Source organism: Artemia franciscana, chromosome 6, assembly GCF_032884065.1.
Source record: "Artemia franciscana chromosome 6, ASM3288406v1, whole genome shotgun sequence".
In the NCBI taxonomy this organism is placed as follows: domain Eukaryota; kingdom Metazoa; phylum Arthropoda; class Branchiopoda; order Anostraca; family Artemiidae; genus Artemia; species Artemia franciscana.
This window is the reverse complement of record NC_088868.1, coordinates 15,581,942-15,609,879: the sequence shown is the minus strand read 5'-3', so window position 1 is coordinate 15,609,879 and position 27,938 is coordinate 15,581,942. Positions and strand designations below refer to the sequence as shown.

Genomic DNA, 27,938 nt, shown 5'->3' with positions numbered 1-27,938 from the left:
AGAAACTTGCTTTTTAGTTTTCAAAAAAGCAACACATACAGTTAAAATAGATCTGATTTCACTGAGAATATTTCGTCATTTAGGAAATTGGGTTGTAGTTTTCAAAAATAAGGACGCATATGGTTAAAATACACTTGATTTTATAAATACTATTTGATAAATTAATAAACTAAGAATTCCAGGTTTCATAAAACGAAACGCGTACGGTTAAAACCCTTCTTGTTTTAGTAAAAATACCTATGCATTTAAGAAATATGGGTTTATGTTTTCAGAAACAAGAACGCACATGGTTAAAATATACCTTATTTTATAAAAAATATTTGATCATTTAAGAAACTTGGGTTTTGGATTCAGAAGTAAGAACGCATATGGTTCAAATACATCTGATTTTATCAATAATATTTGATCTTTGAGGTTAAAATACTTCTTGTTTTACTAAAAATACTTGAGCATTTAAGAAACTTGGGTTTTAGTTTTCAGAAATATGAACACAAACGGTTAAAATACACCTTATTTTTATTAAGAATACTTGAGCATTTAAGGAACTTGGGTTTGGACTCAGAAACAAGAACGCATATGGTTAAAATACACCTGATTTTATTAATAATATTCAATATTTGAGAAACTGGGGGTTTAGTTCTCGTAAAAAATGAACGCACACAGTTAAAACGTATCTTGTTTTATTGAACATATTTGGGCATTTAAGAAACTTGGGCTTTAGTTTTCATAAAAAGAACCAGACATGGTTAAAATACATTTTACTCTGTTAAAATATTTGACTAGATAAGAATTTTATGTTAAAATTTTATGACGCATACGATTAAAGCACGTTTGGTTTTATTAAAATTATTCAATTAAATAAGCAAATAGGATTTTAGTTTTCATAAAAAAAGAGCGCTCACGGTCAATATACGTCTGGTTTTGTTAATAATATTTGATCATTTGAGAAACTTGGGTTTTAGTTGTCATGAAAAGAGCGCACACGGTTACAATACACTTGAAGTATTTAAGAAACTTCGGCTTTAACTTTTACAAAAAGGAACACACACGTATCGTCGCTTAAAATATATACGACTTTATTAATTTTGAGTTTATGCATAACCCAATACTAGGTAATACTTTTGAATTTGCTTTATTCTATCATTTACCTCATAGGACTGTCGTACTATCATTTAAAATATATACGACTTCATTAATTTCAACTTTATGCATGCCCCACAGCTAAGCAATACTTATCGAGATTTGCTGGGTTTTTTTCATTGTTAAATTTGTTTTTATTTTTTTTATTTTTTCGTTTTTAAATTTGTTTTTATATTTCGCCATTTTTCATTTTTAATTCTTTTCGTTAAGTTGGGGGAGGGCAAAATGTTGGGGAGAGGCCATTGCGGCCCTTGGAGGACGGACATGGATGACCATGGATTTGCCACTTTTTGATTCATTAAAATTCGGTTCGTATTATAACATGTGTAAAATTTACTTTACCCAAGCGCGTGTCAAGACCAGTTTCATTCAATCCTTAGAAGTGTATTCAAATAATTGTCATAGAATTACTGAATATTAGGTTTTATAATAAATGATCATCCCTCTTATTCAAAGAAGGTCGAATATGTCATAATCATGTCCTGACAGGAATATGTAGGTCATACCCCTGATCCGGTTGCTAGGTAAACCGGTTATGCAAATGTTGTGCTAATATGGCTAAGATAATGAGATTCTTCCATGAATATTGCATGCCTATGACCACATATGGGTATATAGTCATGAGTAATTAATGCTATACTACTTATTTTTTTATAATTCAAGATTATATATAACTCACTTCTGGCGAGACTAAAATTCTACTTGATCAATCAATCAAATATTTCTGAATGCTGTTCAATTACTTAGCGGTTATTGAAAAAAATCATTTTACATTCATGTTTTTAAATTACAAGTGTGTGCAAATTCGACAAAGTAAAGCAGTAAGAATAACTGGCAAGTAGGCTACGTAAAAATGTTAAAGACACCAGTGCACGCTTTAAGTCTTTAAGACTACTCAATGTTGGACAGATCAGGGACTATGAAGCGGCAGTGTTTGCGTTTGACACAAGAGCATGACACAAGAAGATGTGATAACTTGATTGTGGATATTCAAAATAGTGTAAGATCTGGTTTTACTTTGAAGTATCTTGGCCCTTATGTATGGATTTCGCTTCCTGTGAGTGCTAGGGAGGCTGAACATCTCCCGCAGTTTAAGAAAAGATTAAAAGAGTTTTTGTTAGGGAATTAGTTTTTTTTTATTTAGGGGTTGTAGGGGATTATAGGGCTGGGGGAGGAGCTGGATGAAGGGGTTGGGGTGGAGGGAGTTGTATTTGGATGAGGATTGTTACCCTAGGGGTGTTTGAGAGAAGGTGATTGACTTTTTTCTTTTTTGCTGTCATTATTGTTTTAATTAGTCTAGGATGCTTCTAGAAACATTTATGTAGTTTTTTTTCATTATTATTTTTAATTTAGGATGGCTTTAGGAATGTTTTTGTAGTTAATCGTTACGCGTTAACAAAATTTAAATTTTTCCCTAGCGTAGTGATTTACATCTGCAATCGTTTATATTTTTGTTTATTATGTAAACAAAAGTCAAAAAAGTCAGAACTTGTATACTAAATTTTACTGATGTCACAACTGGTGTAAGACTATGAAAAGCTTTATAGGTTAGTTCATTGTTGTCTGGCTACATAGTCACTTTTACTGCCAAATCAATATTCCTGTTTTTATACTTGACTTTCGTGTTTTCAGTAAAGCGCTAGTTTTCTATAATCCTAGAAACAAAAGAAAATGCATTTAGTTTTCTTATTTGTACTAGTTTTATTGATATATATATTATGCTGTGAAGTAATAATTTTTGTCCGTTTTAAGTTTCAATTTCGTACTTTGCTTCCCTCGAAAAAACTTTTTTTTTTTAATTAATAAACTTCTTGTACGGACTATAGACATTTCTAAACTTGTTTCCAAGAGTTAATTTAGCTTGCATAACAGGCCTAAACAGGCTTTTTTCTCCAAATCACAAAAGTTGCAGACGCATGTCCAGGAAATCTTTAAAATAGGGACGGGGTAGAAGTAGACCGTAAAAACCCTTCCTCGGGTCCCAGCTGTGTTTTAGTTTTATTACTAAACAGTCTGATCACACGAAAACAAAATTTTTCCAGTTCACCACAAGTTACCTTTCTGGAAGAGGAAAGAGCTAGAGAGAGGAAGTTAAAATAACACCGCTGGTTGAAGCTCTTGTCAAAGATCTATATTCAGAGCTCTTCCTAGGGGGCAGGGTTACCGGGTCATCGCAGATAGGGGATGCCCATTCTGGTCAAATTTGTTACTTTGAGTCGGCTTTTTCATTATATTTGAGTCGGGAAGAGGTGCTGAGATTAAATTCCCCAGGGTACCACCAGCCCTAGGAACAACTGTGTCTATATCTGAAAGTTCCAGCGACCTAGGACTACTAGAACATGACTTTTTGAGGAGCGGATTAATCATACTGCTATACTATAGGTCAAATGAAAATGCCCAAAATGGTTGAACTGAGTAAACTAATCTCAGATATCATTAATAATTGTCCATATCTACTATTTAGGAAAGTGCATGCATAAACTACGGATGTAATTATCGTATGCAATTAAACATTTATAGTGATCTTATTATAATCTGTTCTTCTTGCTAGAAGGTCAGCAATCTTATTCTATGTACTTCTGTTGCAGCTATGAAACGGACAAAAAATGTAGAGTTAATTACAGTTAAGAGCTAATGTAGAGTTAAATGTATGTAGCGTAAGTTAAAATTGAGATATTTTTTTTTAACTTCCCGCTTTGACTTTACAGATTTTCTTATCAATTCCTTTTAAAGATTAAAAGTTGCTGGAAGGAGCTTAAGAAGCATCATTTTCACTTTCTTATACAAAATCTGAAAAATATGAAAAACAAAATTAGCGAACAGAAGAAAACAAATTCAAAGAAACCCAAAATTACTGCAGTGGCGTAATTTCGTCAAAATCTTGTGTGTGTGGGGGGGGGCAAATTTGGCATAATTTTTCACAAATCAAGTGAAAATGACAGTGCAAATTGAAAAATGGTCCATATATTACCATAAAGACGAAGATGTACGAAAGAAAACTGACCTGTTTTCTCAGGATACTTGAATTATGTAGGCTTATCTTAATTTTTGACAAGATTTTTTGCAGAAACCAAATTTCAGCTTGGGGGGCATTTGGGTCTTGAGAGGGCAGTCCCCCAGCCCCATAGCAAATTACGGCTCTGATTTACTGCCAAGATTTTGCCTTTAAAAATAACAAGACATTCTCGGCAGAGAAAAAGCATGAAAAACAGAAAAAAAAAAGACTAAAAAGAACTGTGGCTTCAAATTAAAAAATTAGAAAGTTATGAAGACTTAAAAAAAATATAAAATAAAAGCAAAAAACAAGAAAAATCCAAATATATGATCAAGTTCTTCTCTTCTAGTCAAAAAACGTGATATCTATTTTAATTCTTTGTTGTTTTTTTGTTGTTTTTTTTTGTTCCTCTCCTTTGGATTTACCGAGTTACGTTGCGTTTTCTAGTGTTTTCTACTTTGTGAGATTCGTCATTTTGCCATTAGATCTTTCCTCTACATATTTTCAACTATTTGAGACATAAGCTTTAAGCTGAGTAGAAAAATCCTGTTGGGGCACTCAATACACTCTGCCGTACATAATAATTCCGCGCCCTCTTTCATCGATCACGGGGACACACCAGAGACAACGCTGTAGCACTGCGAAAGCGAAGAGCCCCATGTCTTCCCCGTGTTATTATGATCTTTTTTTCCTGTCACATCGTTGAGAAGGAGGAGTGGATTGTAAAAGCTTGAGAGAAAATTCTTTCGGTGGGATATACGAAATTATAGTCCTTCTTAACAGTTAAAAGTGATTGGAGGGCAGCCAGTCCCCCTCCCATGCCCTGTTTTTCTACCTAGCCCTCCGTAATTTCCCAGTAAATACGGTCAAAATTTTGGGATTGCAATTCTGCACAGAAACGTCAAAAGATCTAATAAGTAGGTGATTCAAAAGGCGTTGCGTAGAATTTTTAGGAGTCCGAAGTCATAAACCTCTAGTCTAAACTAAGCACAGTAAATTTCATTACATCATATCGTTGTATACTATCTCTTCTCGAATTAAATAAATAAAACAAGTTTTTTTAAATGAAAGTAAGGAGCGACATTAAAACTTAAAACGAACAGAAATTACTTCGTATATGAAAGAGGCTGCTTCCTCATCAACGCCCCGCTCTTTACGCTAAAGTTTGACTCTTTCTCTCAATTATTCTTTTTAAAATAGTAAAAAACTTTAGCGTAAAGAACGGGGCGTTGATGAGGATGCAGCCTCTTTCATATACAAAGTAATTTCTTTTCGTTTTAAGTTTTAATGTCGCTCCTTACTTTCAGTTAAAAAAACCTGTTTTTTTATTTGATTTCTGAACGTTTTTGAATCAATGCATGTTTTGATTTTGGCTCTCCGCAGAGGAATAATCAAAACAAAATTTGCATTTTTTTTTTTTTTTTTTTTTTTTTTTTTTTTTTTTTTTTTTTTTTTTTTTTTTTTTTTTTTTTTGGCTAAATGGCTTTCTCATAATTTTGATCGAATGATTTTGAGAAAAAAGAGCGGGGGAGGAAGCCTAGTTGCCCTCCGATTTTTTGGTTAATTAAAAAGGCAACTAGAACTTTTAATTTTTTACGAATCTTTTTATTAGTAAAAGATTTACGTAACTTATAAATTAGCTTACGTAAAGAACTTTTGTATTCTCATGTTTTTATTACATATATGAGCGGGTTCGCCCCCTCGTCAGTACCTCGATCTTTACAATAAAGCTTAAATTTTGTCCCAATTCATTAAGAATGACCCCTGAATCACAAAAGCCGTAGAATAAATAGTTTAAATTACTAAAAATACTTTAGCGCAAAGAGCGAGGTATTAGAAGGAGGTGAGCCCCTCATATAGGTAATAATTTCTGTTTGTTTTAAGTTTTAATGCTGTTCCTTACTTCCAGCTGAAAAAACTTTTTCATATTTATTTTTTCATTGTTTTTTTTAAATAATGCTAGTAAATCCTGCTCTCCCTTCATGGAAATTTTCTTCTCCCATGACAAATTCTCGATGGAAAGTTCCCCCAGCATATCCCCCTCTTCTCAACCCCTCCCCCAACCAAAAAAATCCTCCTGAAAACGTCTGTACACTTCCCAATAACCAGTACTATATGTAAGCACTGGTCAAAGTTTGTAACTTGTTGCCCCTCCCACGGGGACTGTGGGGTAATAAGTCGTCCCCAAAGACATAGTTATAAGGTTTTTCGACTACGCTGAATAAAATGGCTATCTCAGAATTTTGATCCGTTGACTTTGGGAAAATAATTAGCGTGGGAGGGGGCCTAGGTGCCCTCCAATTTTTTTGGTCACTTAAAAAGGGCACTAGAACTTTTCATTTACGTTAGAATGAGCCCTCTTGCAACATTCTACGACAACTGGGTCGATACGATCATCCCTGGGAAAAAAAAAAAAAAAAAAAAAAAAAATAAACACGCATCCGTGATCTGCCTTCTGGCAAAAAATGCAAAATTCCACATTTTTGTAGATAGGAGCTTGAAACTTCTACAGTAGGGTTCTCTGATACGCTGAATCTGATGGTGTGATTTTCGTTAAGATTTATGACTTTTATGACTTAATCTATTTTCTAAAATAACGCAAATTTTCTCAGGCTCGTAACTTTTGATGGATAAGACTAAACTTGATGAAACTTATATATTTAAAATCAGCATTAAAATGGGATTCTTCTGATGTAGCTATTGGTATCAAAATTCCATTTTTTAGAGTTTTGTTTACTATTGAGCCGGGTCGCTCCTTACTTACAGTTCGTTACCACGAACTGTTTGATTGTTGTACTAACATTTTTACAGTAATCCTGGAAGTCTAATCTTCTTCGAACAAACAACTGAGCATCTATGAAAGTGAAAAACCTCAAGGTCAATTTCTTTGGGTCCCCCCCCTTCTGGAATACTTATGTTATATGGTATGTCAAAAAATAGCCATACTATATAATCAAATTAAATAATATAGCAATACAATAAATAAATTTCGCAATATCATCAAGTGATTAAACAAAATAGCAACATAATCAAATTCCTGGATATTTCGATCGTCCAGTGGCGAAGTTACTGCAGAATAGCAACATGAACTGTTCAAAAAAAATGAATTTTCTTTTGCTTCGTTTGATTTTGTTCATATTTTGTCCTTGGATTTGCTTCGTTTCGATTTTATTCTTATTCTGTCCCTGACTTGTTCATAATTGGTGTTCTGATTTGATTTTTATTGGTTTTGTCGGTATTTGCCTCGTACTATTTTTTTTCTTTGTTTATATATATATATATATATATATATATATATATATATATATATATATATATATATATATATATATATATATATATATATATATATATATATATATATATATATATATATATATATATATATATATATATATATATATATATATATATATATATATATATATTGCTTTGTCTGTTTCAAGTTTTTGTAGACGGGTTTCCAATAAATAAATAAAATATGTTTCTTAATCACTGAAGGCAAGCTGGGAATGAGAAATCAAGTGAAAACGAATAAATTCATTGTCATGCAACTGTCAGTAATTAAAATATAGATGCTTTTAAACCAGAATGGCTCAATGAACCAAAAAACTGCCAACAAGAAAGTAAATGTCCAGGGATGGAGTAAAATCATGGTTTTTAAACTGTCTCCCGCTCTCTCAAATCCAGTTCTCCTGCCAAAATACCTGCCAAAATTAAACATAAATGGCGTTTGGTGTTAAAATCGTAATCTCAGAAGGAGTGCAATCAAAGCAAAATTAATGATTTTTCACAATATGGACAACATTGAAAGAAAAAATTGTCCTCTTGATTCCAGGGTTTTGAAATAGCCACTATTCCAAAACCAATCAAAAGGTTGCTTTTTTATCTATTGAACATAATATTCAGTAGCACGCTTGTCTGCAATTTGTTTGTGGTACTTGTGTATTATTCAGAACACACTCAATAAATGAAGTTAGGTTCTTTCGTGAAAAAAAACTACGATGCTGGTACATTTTATGAGAAAAACCGGTTTCATAGCCACAAAGACGAAGATCAAATTAGTTTGCTGCGCATAGTGATAGAAGATAGTGTCTGAACATGGATTTTGAAATGAAGAACTGGGATTTCCCAAAGACTGAAAAAGAGGCTATTATATTTTTCCAGGATAAGGGGTTGCTGCCCACAACAGAACATTGCGTCAATGGACACAACATGACAATATACTCTTACGAGAAGGAACATTACGAGAAGGAACGCATAGTGATAGAAGATAACTAACCTAACCTAACTTCACTTATTGAGTGTGTTCTGATTAATACACAAGTACCTATTTTTTTCTTCCTCGCAAAGTAAGGAATGTGCATAATATACGCAAAAGAGCAATTCTACTCCAAAATTTGGAAACGAAGCATAAGACATAAAGCTCCATAAACCAAATATATAACTTTGCAAAAAACAAATGAAAGCAGGATCTTATAAATCCTTCAGATATTCTATAAACGTTGCATTAGTCTTTGGCAATTTTCTTTGGATGATCTAAGAGTATGCACCATTTCAAGTACATCTTTTCTGTGGTATCAATAAAGGAAGCATTTCTTTCCTTCTTTAGATTTTTGACTATATAAAGGATAGAATGTAACTTCCTAGAGTTAAATGTAGCAGAATTTTAAGTGAATTTTCTCTGTTTTTTCATTGGTGGTGGCAAAAGACATGGCAAAAGACTTTAATTATGAGGCAACTAAATTGTATCATTCGTCGTGGGAACTGAGTTACATCTGTTACGGTGGTAGATATTTCGTCTCTTCATGTACACCATAGGCACGGAAGGAGGGAGGAAGTAGCGGAGACACGGATATAGAATCAAAAACAGGTTATAAAAAAAGATAAGGACTGGAGGCGAAATGAGGCGCAGTTTTCGCACCGCTAAATGAGAGTGTAAACCACCTTAGATTATATTACTTGTTATGATTGCGTGAGTATGAACTCAGAACTTGTTTAAGTGGAAAATCAAATTTTTAATATATAGGTGAACAACAAAGAATGTAGCGACTATTTCGGTATACTCATTAACGAAACCATAGCCGGTTTTAGCAACAAAAGGCGGATGTAATTGAAGAGCCACGTTTTTCTTTAAACATCTGGGTGTACATGCATGATTTCAGCATGGTATTTAGGTTATCCTTGTTATATTACGACGAAAAATGAGGGAGAGTCTTATAATATCGTGACTCAAACGTTTTCTGAATAGTTGTGGAGGAATGGAAGGAGGAGATGCCTATAGAAACCACGGTTCGCACAACTACAGGAGGTAATCTTCAAAATATTTATAGGCATATTTAGATATTTAGCATGAGATAATTGTAGCTTAGTCTTAAGCTTCGGGGCCATGCAACTGAATACAATTCTGCTTTTAAAGGACACAGAAGGAGTTTAGCTTTGGAAGTATGCCTAAAATAGGGCCTGAGCTTAAAAGTGATGTAGGCCTACATCTAGAATCATGGAAACCGGTAGAGGGAGGGTACAGGTGGGGTAATACCATCCCCCTGACCTGCAAAACTGCTACTACTACTACTAAAAACTCACCGCAGTACCAAGCCGCCTGAGGCCAACACAGCTACACACGCTCCTCCTCCACCGCATTCTATCCAGAGCCTTCCTCTTTACACCCTCCCAGGAAGTTTCCGTTTCCTTTAAATCTTTCTTTATGACAGTCTCCCACCTCAGACGAGGACGACCTGCTTTCTGTTCAGCCGGCTGGTCAAAACGGACAATACTTGGCAATCTGTCCTTCATCCTCAGAACGTGCCCTAGCCATATCAACCTTCATTTCGTTATAACCCCAGAAAGCGGGATTGAAGGACATTTTTCGTACAGCCTACTGTTTGAAATACGGTCAGTCAGCCGGGTTTTCAAAAGAATCCGTAGGCAATTTCTCTGGAAAAACATCTAGTAAATCTTCATCCGCTTTTCGGAACGCCCATGCTTCAGAGCCATATTTTACCACTATCATCACTGTACCTTCCAATATTCTAATCTTGGTTTGCATACCTGTCTTCCTATCCATACAAGGTTTTTTTTTTAATTTTGAAAACACCTTGAGCCTTGGCTATGCTACTTTTAACATCTTCGCTGCTCTCACCATCTTCACTAATAATACTACCAAGGTAAGAAAAGCTGCTCATCTGATCAATCTTTTCGTTACCCTTCGTCACCTTTTCATCTTCATTTATTCCTAGCCTTAGTGACTCAGTCTTCTTAACATTAATTTTCAAACTCACTCTAGCACCCTGAACGCGCAAAACCGCACCCTGAACGCGCAAAAGCCTTTCATGTGCTCCATAAGACGAAGTCCATCAAAATGATCCATATAAAGGGGGATAGAACACAGTCCAGCTTAACTCCTGATTTAAATACAAAACCAGCTGCTAACCTCATTTCCTTAAGCACAGCAATGTTATTCTCGTACATAGCAATAATCACTTTAATGTGTTTGTCTGGTATCAAACAGTTCGTGGTTACGAACTGTAGTAAGGAGCGACCCGGCTCAATAGTAACCAAAACTCTATAAAATGGAATTTTCATACCAATAGCTACATCAAAAGAATTGCATTTTAATGCTAATTTTAAATATATAAGTTTCATCAAGTTTAATCTTACCCATCAAAAGTTACGAGCCAGAGAAAATTTGCCTTATTGTAGAAAATGGGGGGAAACACCCCCTAAAAGTCAAGGAATCCTAACATCACACCTAAAGACACCTGATCCTAAATCTGACCATCAGATTCAGCGTATCAGAGAACCCTATTGTAGAAGTTTCAAGCTCCTATCTATAAAAATGTGGAATTTTGTATTCTTTGCCAGAAGCCAGATCACGGATGCGTGTTTATTTGTTTGTTTGTTTGTTGTTTTTTTTTGTTTTTTTTTTTCAGGGGTGATCGTATCGACCAAGTGGTCCTAGAATGTTGCAAAAGGGCTCACTCTAACGGAAATGAAAAGTTCTAGTGCCCTTTTAAAGTGACTAAAAAAATTGGATGGCACCTAGGCCCCCTCCCATGCTAAGTATTTTCCCAAAGTCAACGAATCAAAATTCTGAGATAGCCATTTTATTCAGCGTAGTCAAAAAACCTTATAACTATGTCTTTGGGGACGACTTCCTCCCCCACAGTCCCCGTGGAAGGGGCTACAAGTTACAAACTTTGACCAGTGCTTACACATAGTAATGGTTATTGGGAAGTGTATAGACGTTTTCAGGGGGATTTTTTGGTTGGGGGAGGGGTTGAGAAGATGTGTATATGTTGAGGGTTTACGCTAAAGTAAACGCTCTTTACGCTAAAGTATTTTTAGTAATTTCAACTATTTATTCTACGGCTTTTGTGATTCAGGGGTCATTCTTAATGAATTGGGACAAAATTTAAGCTTTAGTGTAAAGAGCGAGGTACTGACGAGGGGGTGAACTCCCTCATATATGTAATAAAAACATGAGAATACAAAAGTTCGTTACGTAAGCTAATTTATAAGTTATGTATATCTTTTACTAATAAAAACATTCGTAAAAAATTACAAGTTCTAGTTACCTTTTTAAGTAACCAAAAATCGGAGGGCAATTAGGGTTCCTCCCCCCCTCCTTTTTTTCTCAAAATCATTCGATCGAAACTATGAGAAAGCCATTTAGCCAAAAAAAATAAATAGGCAAATTTCGTTTTAGTTATCCCTCTGCGGAGAGCCAAAATAAAACATGCATTGATTCAAAAACGTTCAGAAATTAAATTAAAAAAAAACAAGTTTTTTTTTTAACTGAAATACCATACAAGGATAAGACCTTCGCTAAAGCTCTTCTATCAAAACAATCGAACGCTTCCTCATAACCTATAAAACTGAGATCAAAGGTGTTTGATAACTCGGGCACTTCTCAATTATTCAGAGTGAAAATTTGTTGAGATATCCTCTACCCTTTCTAAAACTGCACTGTTCTTCTCTTAAAACTTTCTCTACAGCATCTCTCAGTCTATAAAGTATCATATTACTAAGTAATTTGCTACCTACAGAGACTAGACTAATACCTCGATAATTACAACGCTCACTCTTATCACCTTTCTTATATAGTGATTTAATTAAGCTTTTCCTAAAATCATTAGGTACTTCCCCTTTTTCAAAATTCATATTCAAAATCTTCAGTAACTTAATTCTAACATCAGAGCCACCATATTCAAGAAACTCACTTGCTACACGTAAACGTGTGTCCCTAGAGCTAAATTAAATAAAAAAAAAACTAGTTTTTTAAACTGAAAGTAAGGAGCGGTATTAAAACTTAAAACGGACAGAAATTACTCCGTATATGAAATGGGTTGTCCCCTCCGCAATCCCTTGCTCTTTACGCTAAAGTTTGATTCTTTGCCACAATTCTACTTTTTAAAACAATTAAAAACTTTAGCGTAAAGAGCGAGGGATTGCGGAGGGGACAACCCATTGTTGTTGTCATATACGGAGTAATTTCTGTCCGTTTTAAGTTTTAATATCGCTCCTTACTTTCAGTTTAAAAAACTAGTTTTTTTTATTTAATTTCTGAACGTTTCTGAATTAATGCATTTTTGATTTTGGCCCTCCGCACATTAATTAGTAAAATAAAATTTGCATATTATTTTTTTTTTTGATTAAACGGCTTTCTCTTAGTTTTGATCAGACGATTTTGAGAAATAACGGGTGGGGAAGGAGGCCTAGTTGCCCTCCAATTTTTCGGTTACTTAAAAAAAAAAATAAGTAAAAAATATAAGTAACTTAAGAATTAACTTACGTAACAAACTTTTATGCTCTTATATTTTTTATTATGTATATGAGGGGTTTGTCCCCTCGTTAATACCTCGCCTTTTACACTAAATCTTAAGTTTTGTCCCAATTCTTTAAGAATGACCCCTGAATCAGAAAGGCCGTGGAATAAATAGTTGAAATTACTAAAAACACTTAGCATAAAGAGCAAGGTATTTATCTCCTCCTAAATACCTCGCTCTTTATGCTAAAGTATTTTTTGAACCCCTCATATGCGTAATAATCTCTGTTAGTTTTAAGTTTTAATGCTACTCTTTACTTTCAGTTGAAAAACTTTTTCGTGTTTATATTTTCATTGTTTTTTTTTTATAGTAATGCTAGAAAATCCCGCGCTCTTTTCATTGAATATCTCTTCCCCCATGACATGTTCCTCCAAGAGAAGATCCTCCCATATATCTTCCTCCCCTCAACCCCACCCAAACCAAAAAATCCCCCTGAAAACGTCCGTACACTTCCCAATAACCATTACTGTATGTAAACACTGGACAAAGTTTGTAACTTGCAGCCCCTCCCCCAGGGACTGTGGGGGAGTGAGTCATTCCAAAGACATAGTTAATATGGTTTTCGACTATGCGGAACAAAATGGCTATCTCAAAATTTGGATCCGTTGACTTTGGGAAAAAAATAAGCGTGGGAGGGGGCCTAGGTGCCCTCCAATTTTTTGGTCACTTAAAAAGGGCACTAGAACTTTTCATTTCCGTTAGAATGAGCACTCTTGCGAGATTCTAAGACCACTTGGTCGATACGATGACCCCTGGGGAAAAAAAAATAAAATAAACACGCACCCGTGATCTGTCTTCTGGCAAAAAATACGAAATTCCACATTTTTGTAGATAGGAGCTTGAAATTTTTGCTCTAGGGTTCTTTTATACGCTGAACACGATGGTGTGATTTTCGTTAAGATTCTATGACTTTTAGGGGGTGTTTTTTCCTATTTTCCAAAATAAGGCAAATTTTCTCAGGCTCGTAACTTTTGATGACAAAGATTAAATTTGACGAAACTTATATATCCACGAACTGTTTGAAAAGAAAATAATTCGGTATTTCAGGGCTTCTGACATTATTACTCCTTTGCGGAAGTCAAGCTCAAAATTGGAAAAGGATTATATTTTTTCTCTGGGCCCCCTCCATCTCTTAGTTCGTTTATTTTCCCGTTAGTTTTCACCTGTTTTCGCTTTATAGTTGTGTTATCTCTTAGCAGTTCTTTCGTTAGTTGAGTTATGGTTGTGGTATATATGTTTTATCGCTCGTATAGTTGTGTTATTTTCAAATTATACTCCATAATAGAGAGGCTCCGGACACCCAGCATTGTATATTAAGCTCTGAATTTGACGTTTTTTTCTAACGTGACCAAATTCGTCCTGCGCCCTGCGCCCTTTTCATTGAATTTTTCTTCCCCCATGACATATTTCTCCAAAGAAAGATCCTCCCACATAGCCCCCTCCCCTCAACCCTACCCCCAAAACCAAAAAAATCCCCCTGAAAACGTCTGTACACTTCCCAATAACCATTATTATATGTGAACACTGGTCGAAGTTCGTGACTTGCAGCCCCTCCCCCAGGGACTGTGGGGGAGTAAGTCATCACCAAAGACATAGTTATTATGGTTTTCGACTATGCTGAACAAATTGGCTATCTCAAAAGTTTGATCCGTTGACTTTGGGAATAAAAATGAGCGTGGGAGGGGGCCTAGATGCCCTCCAATTTTTTTAGTCACTTAAAAAGGGCACTAGAACTTTTCATTTCCGTTAGAATGAGCCCTCTTGTGACATTCTAGGATCACTTGGTCGATACGATGACCCCTGGGGAAAAGAAAAAAAAGAAAAACAAAAACAAATAAACACGCACCCGTGATTTGTCTTCTGGCAAAAAATACAAAATTCCACGTTTTTGTAGATAGGAGCTTGAAACTTCTACAGTAGGGTTCTCTGATACGCTGAATCTGATGGTGTCATTTTCGTTAAGATCCTACGACTATTAGGGGGTATTTCCCCCTATTTTCCTAAATAAGGCAAATTTTCTCAGGCTCGTAACTTTTGATGGGTAAAACTAAATTTGATGAAACTTATATATTTAAAATCAGCATTAAAATGCAATTCTTTTGATGTAGCTATTGATATCAAAATTCAATTTTTTAGAGTTTTGGTTACTATTGAGCCGGATCGCTCCTTACTAAAGTTCGTTACCACGAACTGTTTGATAGTAAGCTAGTAGAGAGTATGCGTACAATTACCGGTAATGACAGATCCTACACCTACTTTTTGGTAACCGCTCCTCCCCCTTTTACAACTTTGGTCAGTTAATAACGATAGAGCATTTCTGGTTTCTGAAAGATTGTTTCATTGAAGATTCATAAATAAATGATACGTATTTTCTACAGGATGTCTACATTTGAATATTATTGACTTTGTTGTTCAATTTGAAAACTATCAAAAATTGATTAAGAAAAAGAGGCTCATTTTCGGGCTGAAAGAATCTAAAGTTGATTTCTATCGTCCACAGCACATACCCGGACTACTCCCTTTGTTCGGGTAACAGTTCTAACTGTCACACTCGCAAGTGGGTACGCACTTCACGGGCGGAGGCTTTTTCATAAACAGATAGGGGCTTTTCAGCTAAACTGGCAATCAATCGGTCAAAGAGAAGCGAATTAAGGATTTTATTCCAAAATTATGAACAAGTTGTAAAAAAAAATTCACTATTTCGCATTTTATCATCACTATTATATGAAAGCAACAAGAAGGCTATTTATAAATATCACTATTATAATAGTTTAAATTTTTGTAATCAGTATGAAAAACAGATTATTTTCATGTTTATATAGTTCCAAGATTTTTTTTATTCTTTTGGCTATGGTACTATTGACCACGGTTGCCCTTTGGCTTATTACTACGAATAATTTGACAATAATAAATATCTAATTTTTTTGTATTCATAATATTTATACGGACATTTCTAAATATTTCTAATATTTAAATGTAAATATTTAGGTATATTTAAATATTAGTACGGATATAAATGTATTCATAGTTACATCTTTAGAAGTTTTTAAATACTCAAATATTTTTAAATATTACATTTTAAATCAATATTTTATACTCACAATTTTCTTGTCTGAACTTTTGCTTCTATCTCTCCTGTGTCGACCCATCAAGAACTCATTGGATGCCCAGACTAGCTAGCACTTTCCTTTTCACAGCAAACTAAAAATAAAAAAAAATTGGTTTAAAATGTTATTGAGCGTTTAGGTTGTTAAATCGTTAAACTAAATTAAACCAACAACAAAGGAAAGTAACAATTTTTTCCTTCAAATACTAATTCTGAAAGAAAAACATATCAGATTTAGATGATGTTCAGACTAGCTAGCATTTTCTTTTTCACAGCAAACTAAAAATAAAATAAAATGGTCTAAAATATTATTGAGCGCTTCGGTTGTTAAATCGTTAAACTAAATTAAACCAACAACAAAGAAAAGTAACAATTTTTTCCTTCAAATACTGATTATGAAAAAAAACATAACTGATTTAGATTATGTTTGATAATATTCGGTTCAAATTGACTAGTCACATATTTATTTCGATACGGAAGAATTCTGGTTTATGGAATAATGTAGAACACGGCCTCGACATCTTTAGGAAAAAGACGAATAATAAATGTTTTAAGGTATAGAAAAATGACTGTCAAAAACTGCAGCACAAGTATTTGGGTAAATCAAAAAAATGTTATGTACTTCTGAGTTTTCAAAATACGCAATCTCCAATATCTCAAGATTGGCTTTGAGGATCGAGTTGAAACTTTCAGGGAGCATTGGGAGGAGGGAAATAAACCTCAATTTTATGACCTGGGGAGGGTTAGAAGCAATAAAAAAGACAATATGTGTATCCAGGTTATCAAAATAGAACATCTGCAATATCTCCGCAACGTCTAAGGGAATGGAATTTTAGGTAGCAAGGAGTAGCAGCTTTTAGGCTGCAATAGGACCTACAACTTTGTGTTGGGGGTGACGGGTGGGAGCGCTAAACATATTTGTTACCAATCTCAAATTACCTAAATAATTTGTACTATAAACCACTATGGGGCTTGAGTCTATTCACAGTTAATTAGCAAGGTAAATCGAAAGACGTATTTTCCTTCCAAGCTATCAAAATAACATATCTGCAATGTTTTGGGAATGGACTGAGGAATCCAGTTGAAACTTTCAAGGAATGTTTGGGGGCCAAGTGGACCTCAAATTTTGACTTGAGAAAGGAATGAAGCAAGTCTAAAAATGTCTTATCAAATGTCCCTATCGGGCATAGAATTTATTTACTACTAATTAGAGGTAAATCAAAAGACATTATGTCAGATGTTCTCTGTCAAAACCAAGTATCTGATTGGCTTAAACTTAAAAGGCATGTAGGCTGTATTGGTATAGCAAATAACGACAAAAATAGAAGGAAATCGGTTGCATAAATTCCTTATACAAAAATATCTGAAAAGTTACTTTTTCCAGACTGGCTTGAAACTTATAGGATATGTAGGCAGAGACAGTGGAGCATCGACCAAGACAAAATACATAAAAAAAAAAAAAAAATCATTTTTCGCCCTGTACTGATTCTCGTCAAAAATAAAGCCAAATTAGTTCTGTCCCTTATCAGCTTGTAACTTAATCTGCATGTATAGCCTACTGGCCCAATTGAAACAAAGGGGAAAACACGTTTTGAAAAAAAAATGGGTTATTTTCATTCACCATAGCCTATGCCAAAATAGCGTAAACATTGTTTTTCTCCGATCAATGTGAACTTATTTATTCTCGTTCGCTCGCTATTAGGTTTTGATATAGCTCTTCACTTTCCTTTAGGAAATTATTTTGTGATTTTTTTTTATTGGTTTATAAAAGAAAATATCATGGTCTTCTTCAGTCGTAATAATGCAATTATTGTTTTAGAGTGGTTGAAAGAAATACAAAAAGAGATTGTAGTACTTTATATGCATTTTTGACTGTGGTTATCTTTTGTCAATTATATATTATTGTGTATCTTTAATTTCTCCACTCACAAGTTGATTTTAAATATGACCCTTGGTATAAGCGAGAGGACCTTAGACCAATGTCGTATCTAGGGGGGGGGGGGGTTTCGTGTTTGAACTACCTTCGGTCGAAATTTTTGTTCGACACGTAAAAAGGTAATAAAATCCATATAAAAAAATTTTGGTACTTGTGTATTATACGCCACTCAGTCAAGTGTTTCATTTAATTAGAAGCTGTTTCTTTGACGCTCATTCCTAATGAAACATTGCATATATGATGAAAATATAAAACATTAGAAACAATTTTGGGCTATATATTTGCACATTAGAGGGGTGGGGGGTAAATTTATAGCAAACAGTATTACTGGCTTCGTATAAAGTGAATATACCACTCGATGCCTTTTTTATGCTCTTTACAAATATAATAATCGCTTCTACCGGAAATTTTATCAATGTTCTGGCGTTTTCTATCGGCCAAGTGGACCTCAAATTTTGACTTGAGAAAGGAATGAACCAAGTCTAAAAATGTCTTATCAAATGTCCCTATCGGGCATCGAATTTATTTACTACTAATTAGAGGTAAATCAAAAGACATTATGTCAGCTGTTCTCTGTCAAAACCAAGTATCTGATTGGCTTAAACTTAAAAGGCATGTAGACTGTATTGGTATAGCAAATAACGACGAAGGAAATCGGTTGCATAAATTCCTTATACAAAAATATCTGAAAAGTTAATTTTTCCAGACTGGCTTGAAACTTGCAGGATATGTAGGTAGAGACAGTGGAGCATCGACCAAGACAAAAAATAATAAAAGAAATATTTTTCGCCCTGTACTGATTCTCGTCAAAAATAAAGCCAAATTACTTATGTCCCTTATCAGCTTGTAACTTAATCTGCATGTATAGCCTACTGGCCCAATTGAAACAAAGGGGAAAACACGCTTTGAAAAAAAAATGGGTTATTTTCATTCACCATAGCCTATGCCAAAATAGCGTAAACATTGTTTTTCTCCGATCAATGTGAATTTATTTATTCTCGTTCACTCGCTATTAGGTTTTGATATAGCTCTTCACTTTCCTTCAAGAAATTATTTTGTAATTTTTTTTATTGGTTTATAAAGAAAATATCTGAGTTCTGAGTTCTTTATTTCTTTAGTCTATATATTCTTTATGGTCCTTTAGATTCTTTAGTCCATAAAATCCATAAACAAAAAATTGCTTCAAGACAATCTCCCCCATAAGGCTCCATGGCCGGGAAAGAACAGGGGAGAAAAAAAAACCAAAAAAAAAAAAAATATAAACAAAACCCAAAAAAAAAATGAGTCGCCCACCTTAATAATCTCCCAAAAATGACAAGCTAGGCAGGGGGTAGCACATGATTTCACCAACTCAATTAAATATCCAACTCAATCCAGAGACATCAACTCCAAGGGAAACCAGAATATAAAATAAAGAGACAAAAAAAAGCAAACAAAATTATTTACTAGCTAGAAAATCTCTAACATAATTTTTGAACATATCAAACGAGTGGCAGCTTCGTTCGGACTCTGGGAGCGTGTTCCAGATCCTGTTGCAAGTTGTCAGAGGGATGAAGTCAGACCTCACTGACGGTGTGTGAAGAACCATTAAATTGTTGGATGTGCGGAGATGATAAATCGAATGATCAGAAACAAAAGATAGATTATTACATAGGACAGCAGGAAGATGGCCGTGCAACTGTAAAAAAATGAAAGAAGAACAAGAAAGAAAATAGAGAGATTTCAAATCAAGCAAGGGTTTAAGTGAAAATCGGTTAGTTTCCTGAATAAGAGTCCTTGCTTTATCATAAAGTTTTGAAAGTGGCTTCAGAGACGAGGGAAAAGTTGACATCCAAATAACAGAACAATATGAAACATAAGACTGAAATAGGCTGCAGAACGAGATTCTAATAATCGACCCTGAAAATATATATTTGAGCTTTCTAAGGATTCCGAGACTCCTGGAGACTTTCATTTTAATCAGGTCAATATGATGCTTGAACGAAAGATTTTCGTCAAGCAAGATGCCTAGGAATCGAACGTAATGATCCTTAGGTCCACTTAGAGAACCTCTTGATACATTTATTTCATTTAAATCAGGGCAAGCCTTTGAGACTCTGGAGAAAATGAGAAAACATGACTTTTCGACATTTAATCCAAGATAATTTACATTAAACCACTGGATAACTCTTTCAAAAAGGGCTATCATCCTTGAACGAAGATCAGTCTCAGTTCTACCAGCTGTGCCAAGAGTACTGTCATCAGCAAAAGCAATAAGTGTATCCGGTAAGGACAAACTCTTGTCACAGCTAGTGACGGATACTGGTTGACAAAGACGACAGCAAATGGTCGGTTTTAAATTTTTTAACCGCATTAATAAGGTCATTGACGTAGATTAAAAATAGTATCGGCCCAATGACAGATCCTTGTGGAACGCTAAACTCTATTCCAGAAGGATTAGGAAAGTCCGGATGAACCGAGATGACTCGACCAGATAAATGTGATAGAAACCATGAATAAGCATTCCCTCTTATACCAACATGGGACATTTTCAAAAGAAGAATCTTGTGTGTTAATAGTGTATGTTCGAACATCAAGAAAAAGAGCAGCAGGTATCAAATCGGAGTCAAGAGCTGAATTTAAATAATTCAAGAGAGTTGCACATGCATACTCAGTTGAGTGTTTCGCCCTAAAACCAAACTGAAAATCATGAAAAAAGTATTTAGAATTAAGAAAACCAAGAAGTCGAGAAAGCATAGCTTTTTCAAAAATTTTACTAAACACTGATAAAAGAAATATGGGACGATAATTTGCAGGATCATTCCTTGATCCACCTTTAAAAAGGATGATAACACGAGCACACTTTAGAGCAATTGGGAAGACACCATTTTCAAAAGAAAGATTGACAAGTCTCGTGAGGGCACACAAAATGACAGGAAGAATGAACTTGACGACCTTAGTCGGAATACGGTCTGGGCCAGAGGATGAAGAACCCCTCAGACAATTGACAATTCTGGCTATTTCAGCTTCAGAGACAGGTTCCAATGCCATTGATTTAGGACAAGGTGGTCCTAGATAAGACCTAAAATCAGGTAGAGAAGAAGAAGGACTTACAGAAGAGGCTGTAGTTTTGCCGATATTAGCAAAATAGGAAGTAAACGCATCTTGAACTTTTAGCTCACCCTCTACATTTTTCCCGTCAATCACAACACTTGAAGGGACAGAAGGAGGCAGAGAAGATGGCCTGATAATAGAATTGATTACTTGCCATGTCTTCCTAATGTCTTTACCGCACGCAGAGAATTTTCTATGATAAAATAACGATTTAGCCCTTCGGCAAAGCGAATTGTAAACTCTTCTATAAGCTTTGAAAAGTTGAAGCCGAGAATGACGCAAAAATGGCTTAGAGCACCTGTAAGCCTTCCAAAGATAATTTTTCTTCCTCCAACTTTTAAGGAGTGCAGGGGTCATCCAAGGATTCAAAGCGGTTGTTCTTTTCGATGCTGGATTCGACTAGGGTGCATCACATGTATCAAAGATAACTTTTTTCAAAGAATCATTAAACGAATTAAACAAAGGATCTATGTCAGATCCATTTTCAGAAATACTTCACGAACGACCTGCCAACCGTGACCTAAGAATATGCAAGCCCTTATCATTAAATTTTAAAGAGGAAAAACCCGCTTCTTGGCTCCTCCTTGGCAACGAATCGGAAAAATCTTACATGGAAAAAACAGGAAAATGGTCTGAGATATCACTCATCAATATATAATTTCGCACCAAGGTCAAAGATAAAAAGTATTATCAAGCAAAGAAGCGGTAGTGTTAGTTATGCGAGTTGGTATGCATGCAGAAGGTAGTGTTCCACAAGCGAGCATTGTCGAAAGAAAATCCAAGGACGAGGATGACCTCCAGTCACACCAATTAAGGTTGAAGTAACCCATAATTACAAGTTCACATGAATGAAGTTGGATTATTTCCAAGGCCTCGTCAAGAATCTGAAGGAAAGAGGGAACAGACCCACTAGGAGACCGGTATATATTACCAACAATCAAAGTTTTAGCTTGTTTTTTAATCTCAATAAATTTGGATTAAAAAATTCCTTCTTCATTTCTTGACAGGTCATGTCTAACAGAGTACGGAAAATATTCCGAAACATAAACAGCAAGGCCACCTTTAGCCATCCTACTTCGATTCAAATATTCCATCTTGTACCCAGGGACTTGCAATAGAGATTCGTTTTTCGAATCAAGGAAAGTCTCACAAAGACCAATGAAGTCAGGGTGGCCATTGCGCACTATTTTTTTCAACTCATCAAACGAAGAACAAAGACCCTGAACATTAAGCTGAAGTATAGAGAATCTACCATCTCGTTTGACTGAATCATCTCGTGACCTACTGAATTATTTATCAAACTAAGAACATAAATTGGATTATTTTGAAGATGAAATTGTCGCTCACCCAAGGAGAAGATGTCACCCAAACTAGAGTCAGACAAATTCAAAAGACATACAAACTATGATCCATCATGCACCACCCACCACCCAGCTTGGCATCTTCATAACAATGACATGTGGACAGCAACTAGGCAAACAGAACGATGAACTCATTTTTTGAGAAAAAAGAAATTGAAACAGAAAAAATAAAGGCCAAAAACATAAAACTTGAATAAGAGAAAAACTTGTATACAAAATGAAAAACAACAAAAACATAACTAAATCTCCCAATCCAGGAGAAAAATTTATATATCATAAATTACGAAAAAAAATAACAACTAACAAACATCAAACAAATCACTAAAAAAATGAACAAATCACACATATTACTCATCACCTCCAACTATCAAAGCGGGGGAGGGAACCACAGAGGTCGCATTACTAGATAGTTTAAAGGGATCAAACATCCTCAATTCGCAACCAAGTCTTACTCTTTGAAGATTTTTTCGCTTCAATCCATACACTAATCCCTTTCGTTATCACTCGGGTTTCAGCAACTCTTGTTGAAGTGTCGGATTATGTACGCAAATTATAGCCGAAAGATAGCAGTTCTTTTCTACGACGTGCCAGTTCACGCGGGACATCAGAAGTGATGCTTTTTCCAGATCCCTTCAGCTTACCACAATTGTTCATAATAGCGTCTTTATCTACTAAATTAGCCAAAGTCACGAAAACTGGCCCGGCTTTTAGTGTAGTCCTAGACGTTGCCCTAGTATTAGAGCCTGATGGTTTATTTCCATTCAAACGATAGCACTTGACTCCTATTTCAGCGAGAAACTCACGAGTTGCATTTTCTGAGTTACCACCTTGAACAGCTGGTATACCGTGAAGTAGAATATTCTATCTTTTTGAAACAAGTTCAACTTGAAGACAAGACTTTTTTAGATTTACTATTTCGGTTTTGAGAACCGTATTTCTTCTTCAAGCTCCAAATTCTCATTTCGCAAAGCCTCAATCCCCTTTTCCAGGCTAAGAATCTTCGTCATAAGCTCAGTGTGTTTCTGATCAAAGTACGACTTCGTGAGAGACATCATAAAATTATTCAATATTCTATCGGTAAAATTCTAGTTAATTGACTTCTTGCTATCTCAGAAAGGGTTTAGGTTAGGAAAATGAAACTTTCAGGGATGAATCTACAGACTAAAGTATGTCCTGGGAAGGTATTTTGAAGCAGCTACCTCTACTCCTTCTCCCTCTAGAGGACCCTGACCTTTGATGACCTTTAAAAATATGTGTGTTATAAAAGTGAAACCTTGCAAAATGTATCTTCTGCTTAATTAAAGTACAACAAAATTGTTTTCAGCTTCATAACTTTGCTCACTTCCATTTTATAAGGTTTTAAAAATATAAAAATACTTTTCCTAAATTTTGAAAAAAGAACATTGATATGGCTCAAAATTCTACTCAAATTACAGGAATTGCATTTTCAGAACTAAAGGCAGAGAAAAAGCAACTAGTAACTGAAGATTAAGGTAAAATGTTGTTTTGTCAAAATTTCAATAGGTATAGTCCTGTCATGTAGGCAAATTTCAGGGCCCTCTAGAGGGAGAAGGAATGGAGGTGGTTACTTTAAAATACCTTCCCGGGACATACTTTAGCCTGTAGACCCATCCCTGAAAGTTTGATTTTCCTAACCTAAATCCTTTCCGAGCAGAGGCGCCATTTGGACCAAATCTTGGGGTGGGCATAAACCTTATCTTGGCCCCCCCCCCCGACTCACTTCGTGTCGCGTAATCATCTAGGAAATGGGCATTTGACAGAACTCGAGAATTTTATTATGTATCTTACCTACTTTACAGGTGTACAATAATTAATAGCAAATAGCGTAATTACCCCAAGGGTCGTCAAGTAATTACGCTCTATGGTTAATAGACGTGCAGTAATTTCAAATCAATTGGACAGAATGGATTATGTTGGATATAATGGATTATTATGGCCGGCAAAGGGCCCTTTGTGGTGGAAGCTAGGGCCCCCTGGAAAATCTGGGGTGGGCACTTGCCCACCCCTGACCCCCCCCCCCAAATGGCGCCTCTGTTTCCGAGATAGCAGGAAGTCAATTAACTAGAATTTTACCCAATAATCTCCCCTAGATTGGTTAAAAACCAAATCAAAAATCCATTAAACAGAGACATACTGGTAAGTGTTCAAACAATTCAAACAGAACAAATATCCTAAATAAACAATAGCGTCCACCAGCGCACATTATCTCCGAACGGAATGAATGCTGGCAAGCAACTGAGTCCTAATAATACAATTATTGTGTTAGAGTGGTTGAAAGAAATACAAAAAGAGATTGTAGTACTTTATATGCATTTTTGATTGTGGTTCTTTTGTCAATTATATATTATTGTGTATCTTTAATTTCTCCTTGTAAATATAACTCACAAGTTGATTTTAAATATGACCCTTGGTAATAAACGAGAGGACATTAGACCAATGTCGTATCTAGGGGGGGGGGGGTATCGCGTTTGAACTACCCCTCGGTTGAAATTTTTGTTCGACACGTAAAAAGGTAATACAATCCATATAAACAAATTTTGGTACTTGTGTATTATACGCCACTCAGTCAAGTGTTTCATTTAATTAGAACCTGTTTCTTTGACGCTCGTTCCTAATGAAACATTGCAAAATATGACGAAAATATAATATATTAGAAGCAATTCTGGGGTATATATTTGCACATTAGGGGGGTGGCGGGTAGTAAATTTATAGCAAACAGAATTACTGGCTTTCGTATAAAGCGAATATACCACTCGATGCCTTTTTTATGCTCTTTACAAATATAATAATCGCTTCTACCGGAAATTTTTATCTATGTTCTGGCGTTTTCTTCTTCCTTGTCGCCGAAATTTCGATTAAAGCATGCGTTTTCGGTCGTTTTATACAAAATAATAGGATATTTGAAATCACAAATCTGTAATAGTTTAGAAACAAATTTGGGCTATATATTTGCACATCAGGGGGGGGGGGTAAAGCATAGCATATATTAGATACGTAAAATAATCATTGCTGTATTTAATATAGGTAAATTTATAGCAAACAGCATAACTGGTGTTTGTAATAGACGGCTTTCATATTTTCGATAAAAAAACGCATGCTTTTATTTAAAATTCGATGTCAAGTAAGAAGAAAACGCCATAACATTGATAAAATTTATTTATCCAATTTAATCGTGGAAAATCACTGCTTGTGGATAATATAACATCAAAAAAAAATGGATTTATAATGAAACGGTAAGTTCGAGTCCAATGTTTTAAAGTCTGAAACCAATGTTTTAAGCCTTTTTATACCCATATTTAGGTCTTTTTTAAGAGGTCAAAAAGTGCTTAAATCTGAATTTCCGGTAGAAGCAATTATTATATTTGTAAAGAGCATAAAAAGGACATCGAGTGGTATATTCACTTTATACGAAAGCCAGTAATACTGTTCGCTATAAATTAACCGGTGGGGGCAAACTATAGCGGTTCTACATGCATACTGTGTTACATACAATTATTCTGCAAATTATGAAGTAAGAATTGAATTCTAACTTCAAACTTTCCAAATACCTTACCCCCCCCCCCCTAATGTTCAAATATAACCCAAATTATATAGTTTTCATCTGTTCTGTCACTTGGCTTTGTCTTGTCTCCCGGTAAGCTGAAAGAAGCTACCGAAGAAACCGGTTTATTCTCTTGTTTTAGACAGCGGACACTTGAGTAGGAGGTGTATAATAAACAAGTACCCAAATTTAGATGCGTTTTTTGCCCCCTCCCTCAAACAAAATTATGAGTACGGCCTCGCCAGGGTCTACTGGTAAATTGGCCCTAGCTTAAGAGTTCGGCTAGTCACAAAAATGCATGCTCTTTTTATTTATATCTAAATCACTCTAAAGATTGAATTTTTACCTAAAAGGAGCACAGGTGAAAGTCCTATAGTGTGTAGTATGTAGTCGCCTATAGACCCATTGACAATAATCCTACTTTCACTATCAGAGTTCCACGTTCGGGTATCCGTGAAATACTGAACTTCGATGAGTTATTTCGGGTAAATTAAAACCGTTACTCGTTTTTTTATGATTTTTTTTTTCATTTTCTGTTTTTCTTACAAAGGAATAAAACGGATTATCTGACAAGGCTAGAATATCATTTATAAAGACGAAAGATAAAAGCATAAACAAAAGAACAGCATTAAATAGATTTGATTATCCTTTAGGCTAAATCGTAACTTATAAACAATACCCGACTGTCAACAGATCATCCCTTTTTATACAAAGTTGTTGGCAATGGTTTAAACTTAAACCTTCCTGGACAAATTCGATTTTATGTATATCGACCAACCACGGTCTCTCCTAAAATGTTGATCCTGCATTTCTCTCCTTCAGCTCCTTCATCCTGTTTTATTAACGTCTATTAAACTCTCCAACTATTCCCGTGCTCCCACTTATACGATCTTTCCTGTAGATTTATAATTATCCCGCCCTGCCTACTGGTGGAAAAATCGTTGATATTGATTTTGGTCTAACCCAGATTCGTCAGGATATTTGGTCAAGTCCTCCTCTGTTCCAAGGATTCTTCGCCATGGTACTATTTGACAAGACATTTTTTTTTGCCGCCATATTTTCGCACCAAGACATTTCTTTGTAATTTTTTTTGTGCCTGAATTTTTTGGCAAACTCTTTTTCGTCTTATTTTCAAACAGTTCGTGGTAACGCAGAAGCTGCTCGGCTAAATTAGTAACCAAAAACTCTGAAAACAGAATTTTGAAAATAATATATCCATCAGAAGTATTAGTTTTTATGTAGATTCCAAGTATATAAAATTCATTAAGTTTAATGTTACCCATCGAAAGCGAAGAACTGAGAAAATTCGCCAGATTTTCGAAAAGGGAAGAGGGAACACTTCCAAAAAGTCAAGGAATCTTAAAATAAGAACCGTATTTGAGGTTTCAAGCTCATGTCTGCAAAAACGAACTTTTTAGTAAAGATTTGTCTCTAATATCTACACAAGCTCATATCTGCAAAGAAGAACCTTTAAAAGGTTCGATTCTATTAAAACGAACCTTTTAGTTGAGGTTTCAAGCTCATGTCTGCAAAAATGTGGAATTTCCCATTTTTGGCCTGGAGAAAGATCGCAGAAGTATGTTTATTTGTTTGTTTTGTTTTGTTGGTTTTTCCGTTTTCCCCAGTGGTGACCGTATCGAAACAATGATCCTAGAAGATCAATAGAGCGCTGATCCAAAATAAACCAAAATTTCTAGTACCCTTTATAAGTGACTAACAAGATTGGAGGACAACTAGCCCCCTCCCACGCCACTTTTCTCCAAAGTCATCCAATATAAATTTTTAGATAGATATTTCGTTCAATATAGTTCCAAGACCTAATAACTATGCCTCTAGAGATGACATGACGACCCATAGTCCCTGAGGAAAGAGCTCTAAGTTATGAAACTTGCTTATTCTTTACATACATTATACTTT

General features: G+C 35.1%; 1 protein-coding gene across 2 annotated transcripts in view; it reads right to left on the bottom strand.

Annotated features, from left to right (window-relative positions):
- The window catches only part of LOC136028100 (atrial natriuretic peptide-converting enzyme-like), a 121,713-nt gene extending 95,236 nt beyond the window's left edge, over window positions 1–26,477 (bottom strand). The window contains exons 1-2 of one of the 2 annotated variants that reach the window (XM_065705722.1): window positions 26,368–26,477; window positions 16,065–16,164 (exon numbers count right to left, since the gene is read on the bottom strand). In XM_065705722.1, the coding sequence (XP_065561794.1) occupies window positions 16,065–16,112 (48 nt within the window). In that variant the 5' untranslated portion in view covers window positions 16,113–16,164; window positions 26,368–26,477. Of the gene's footprint in view, window positions 1–16,064; window positions 16,165–24,614; window positions 24,718–26,367 lie in introns of those variants that run through there. The other variant, XM_065705723.1, reaches the window with a different exon arrangement.
- Between the last annotated feature and the right edge of the window lie 1,461 nt (window positions 26,478–27,938).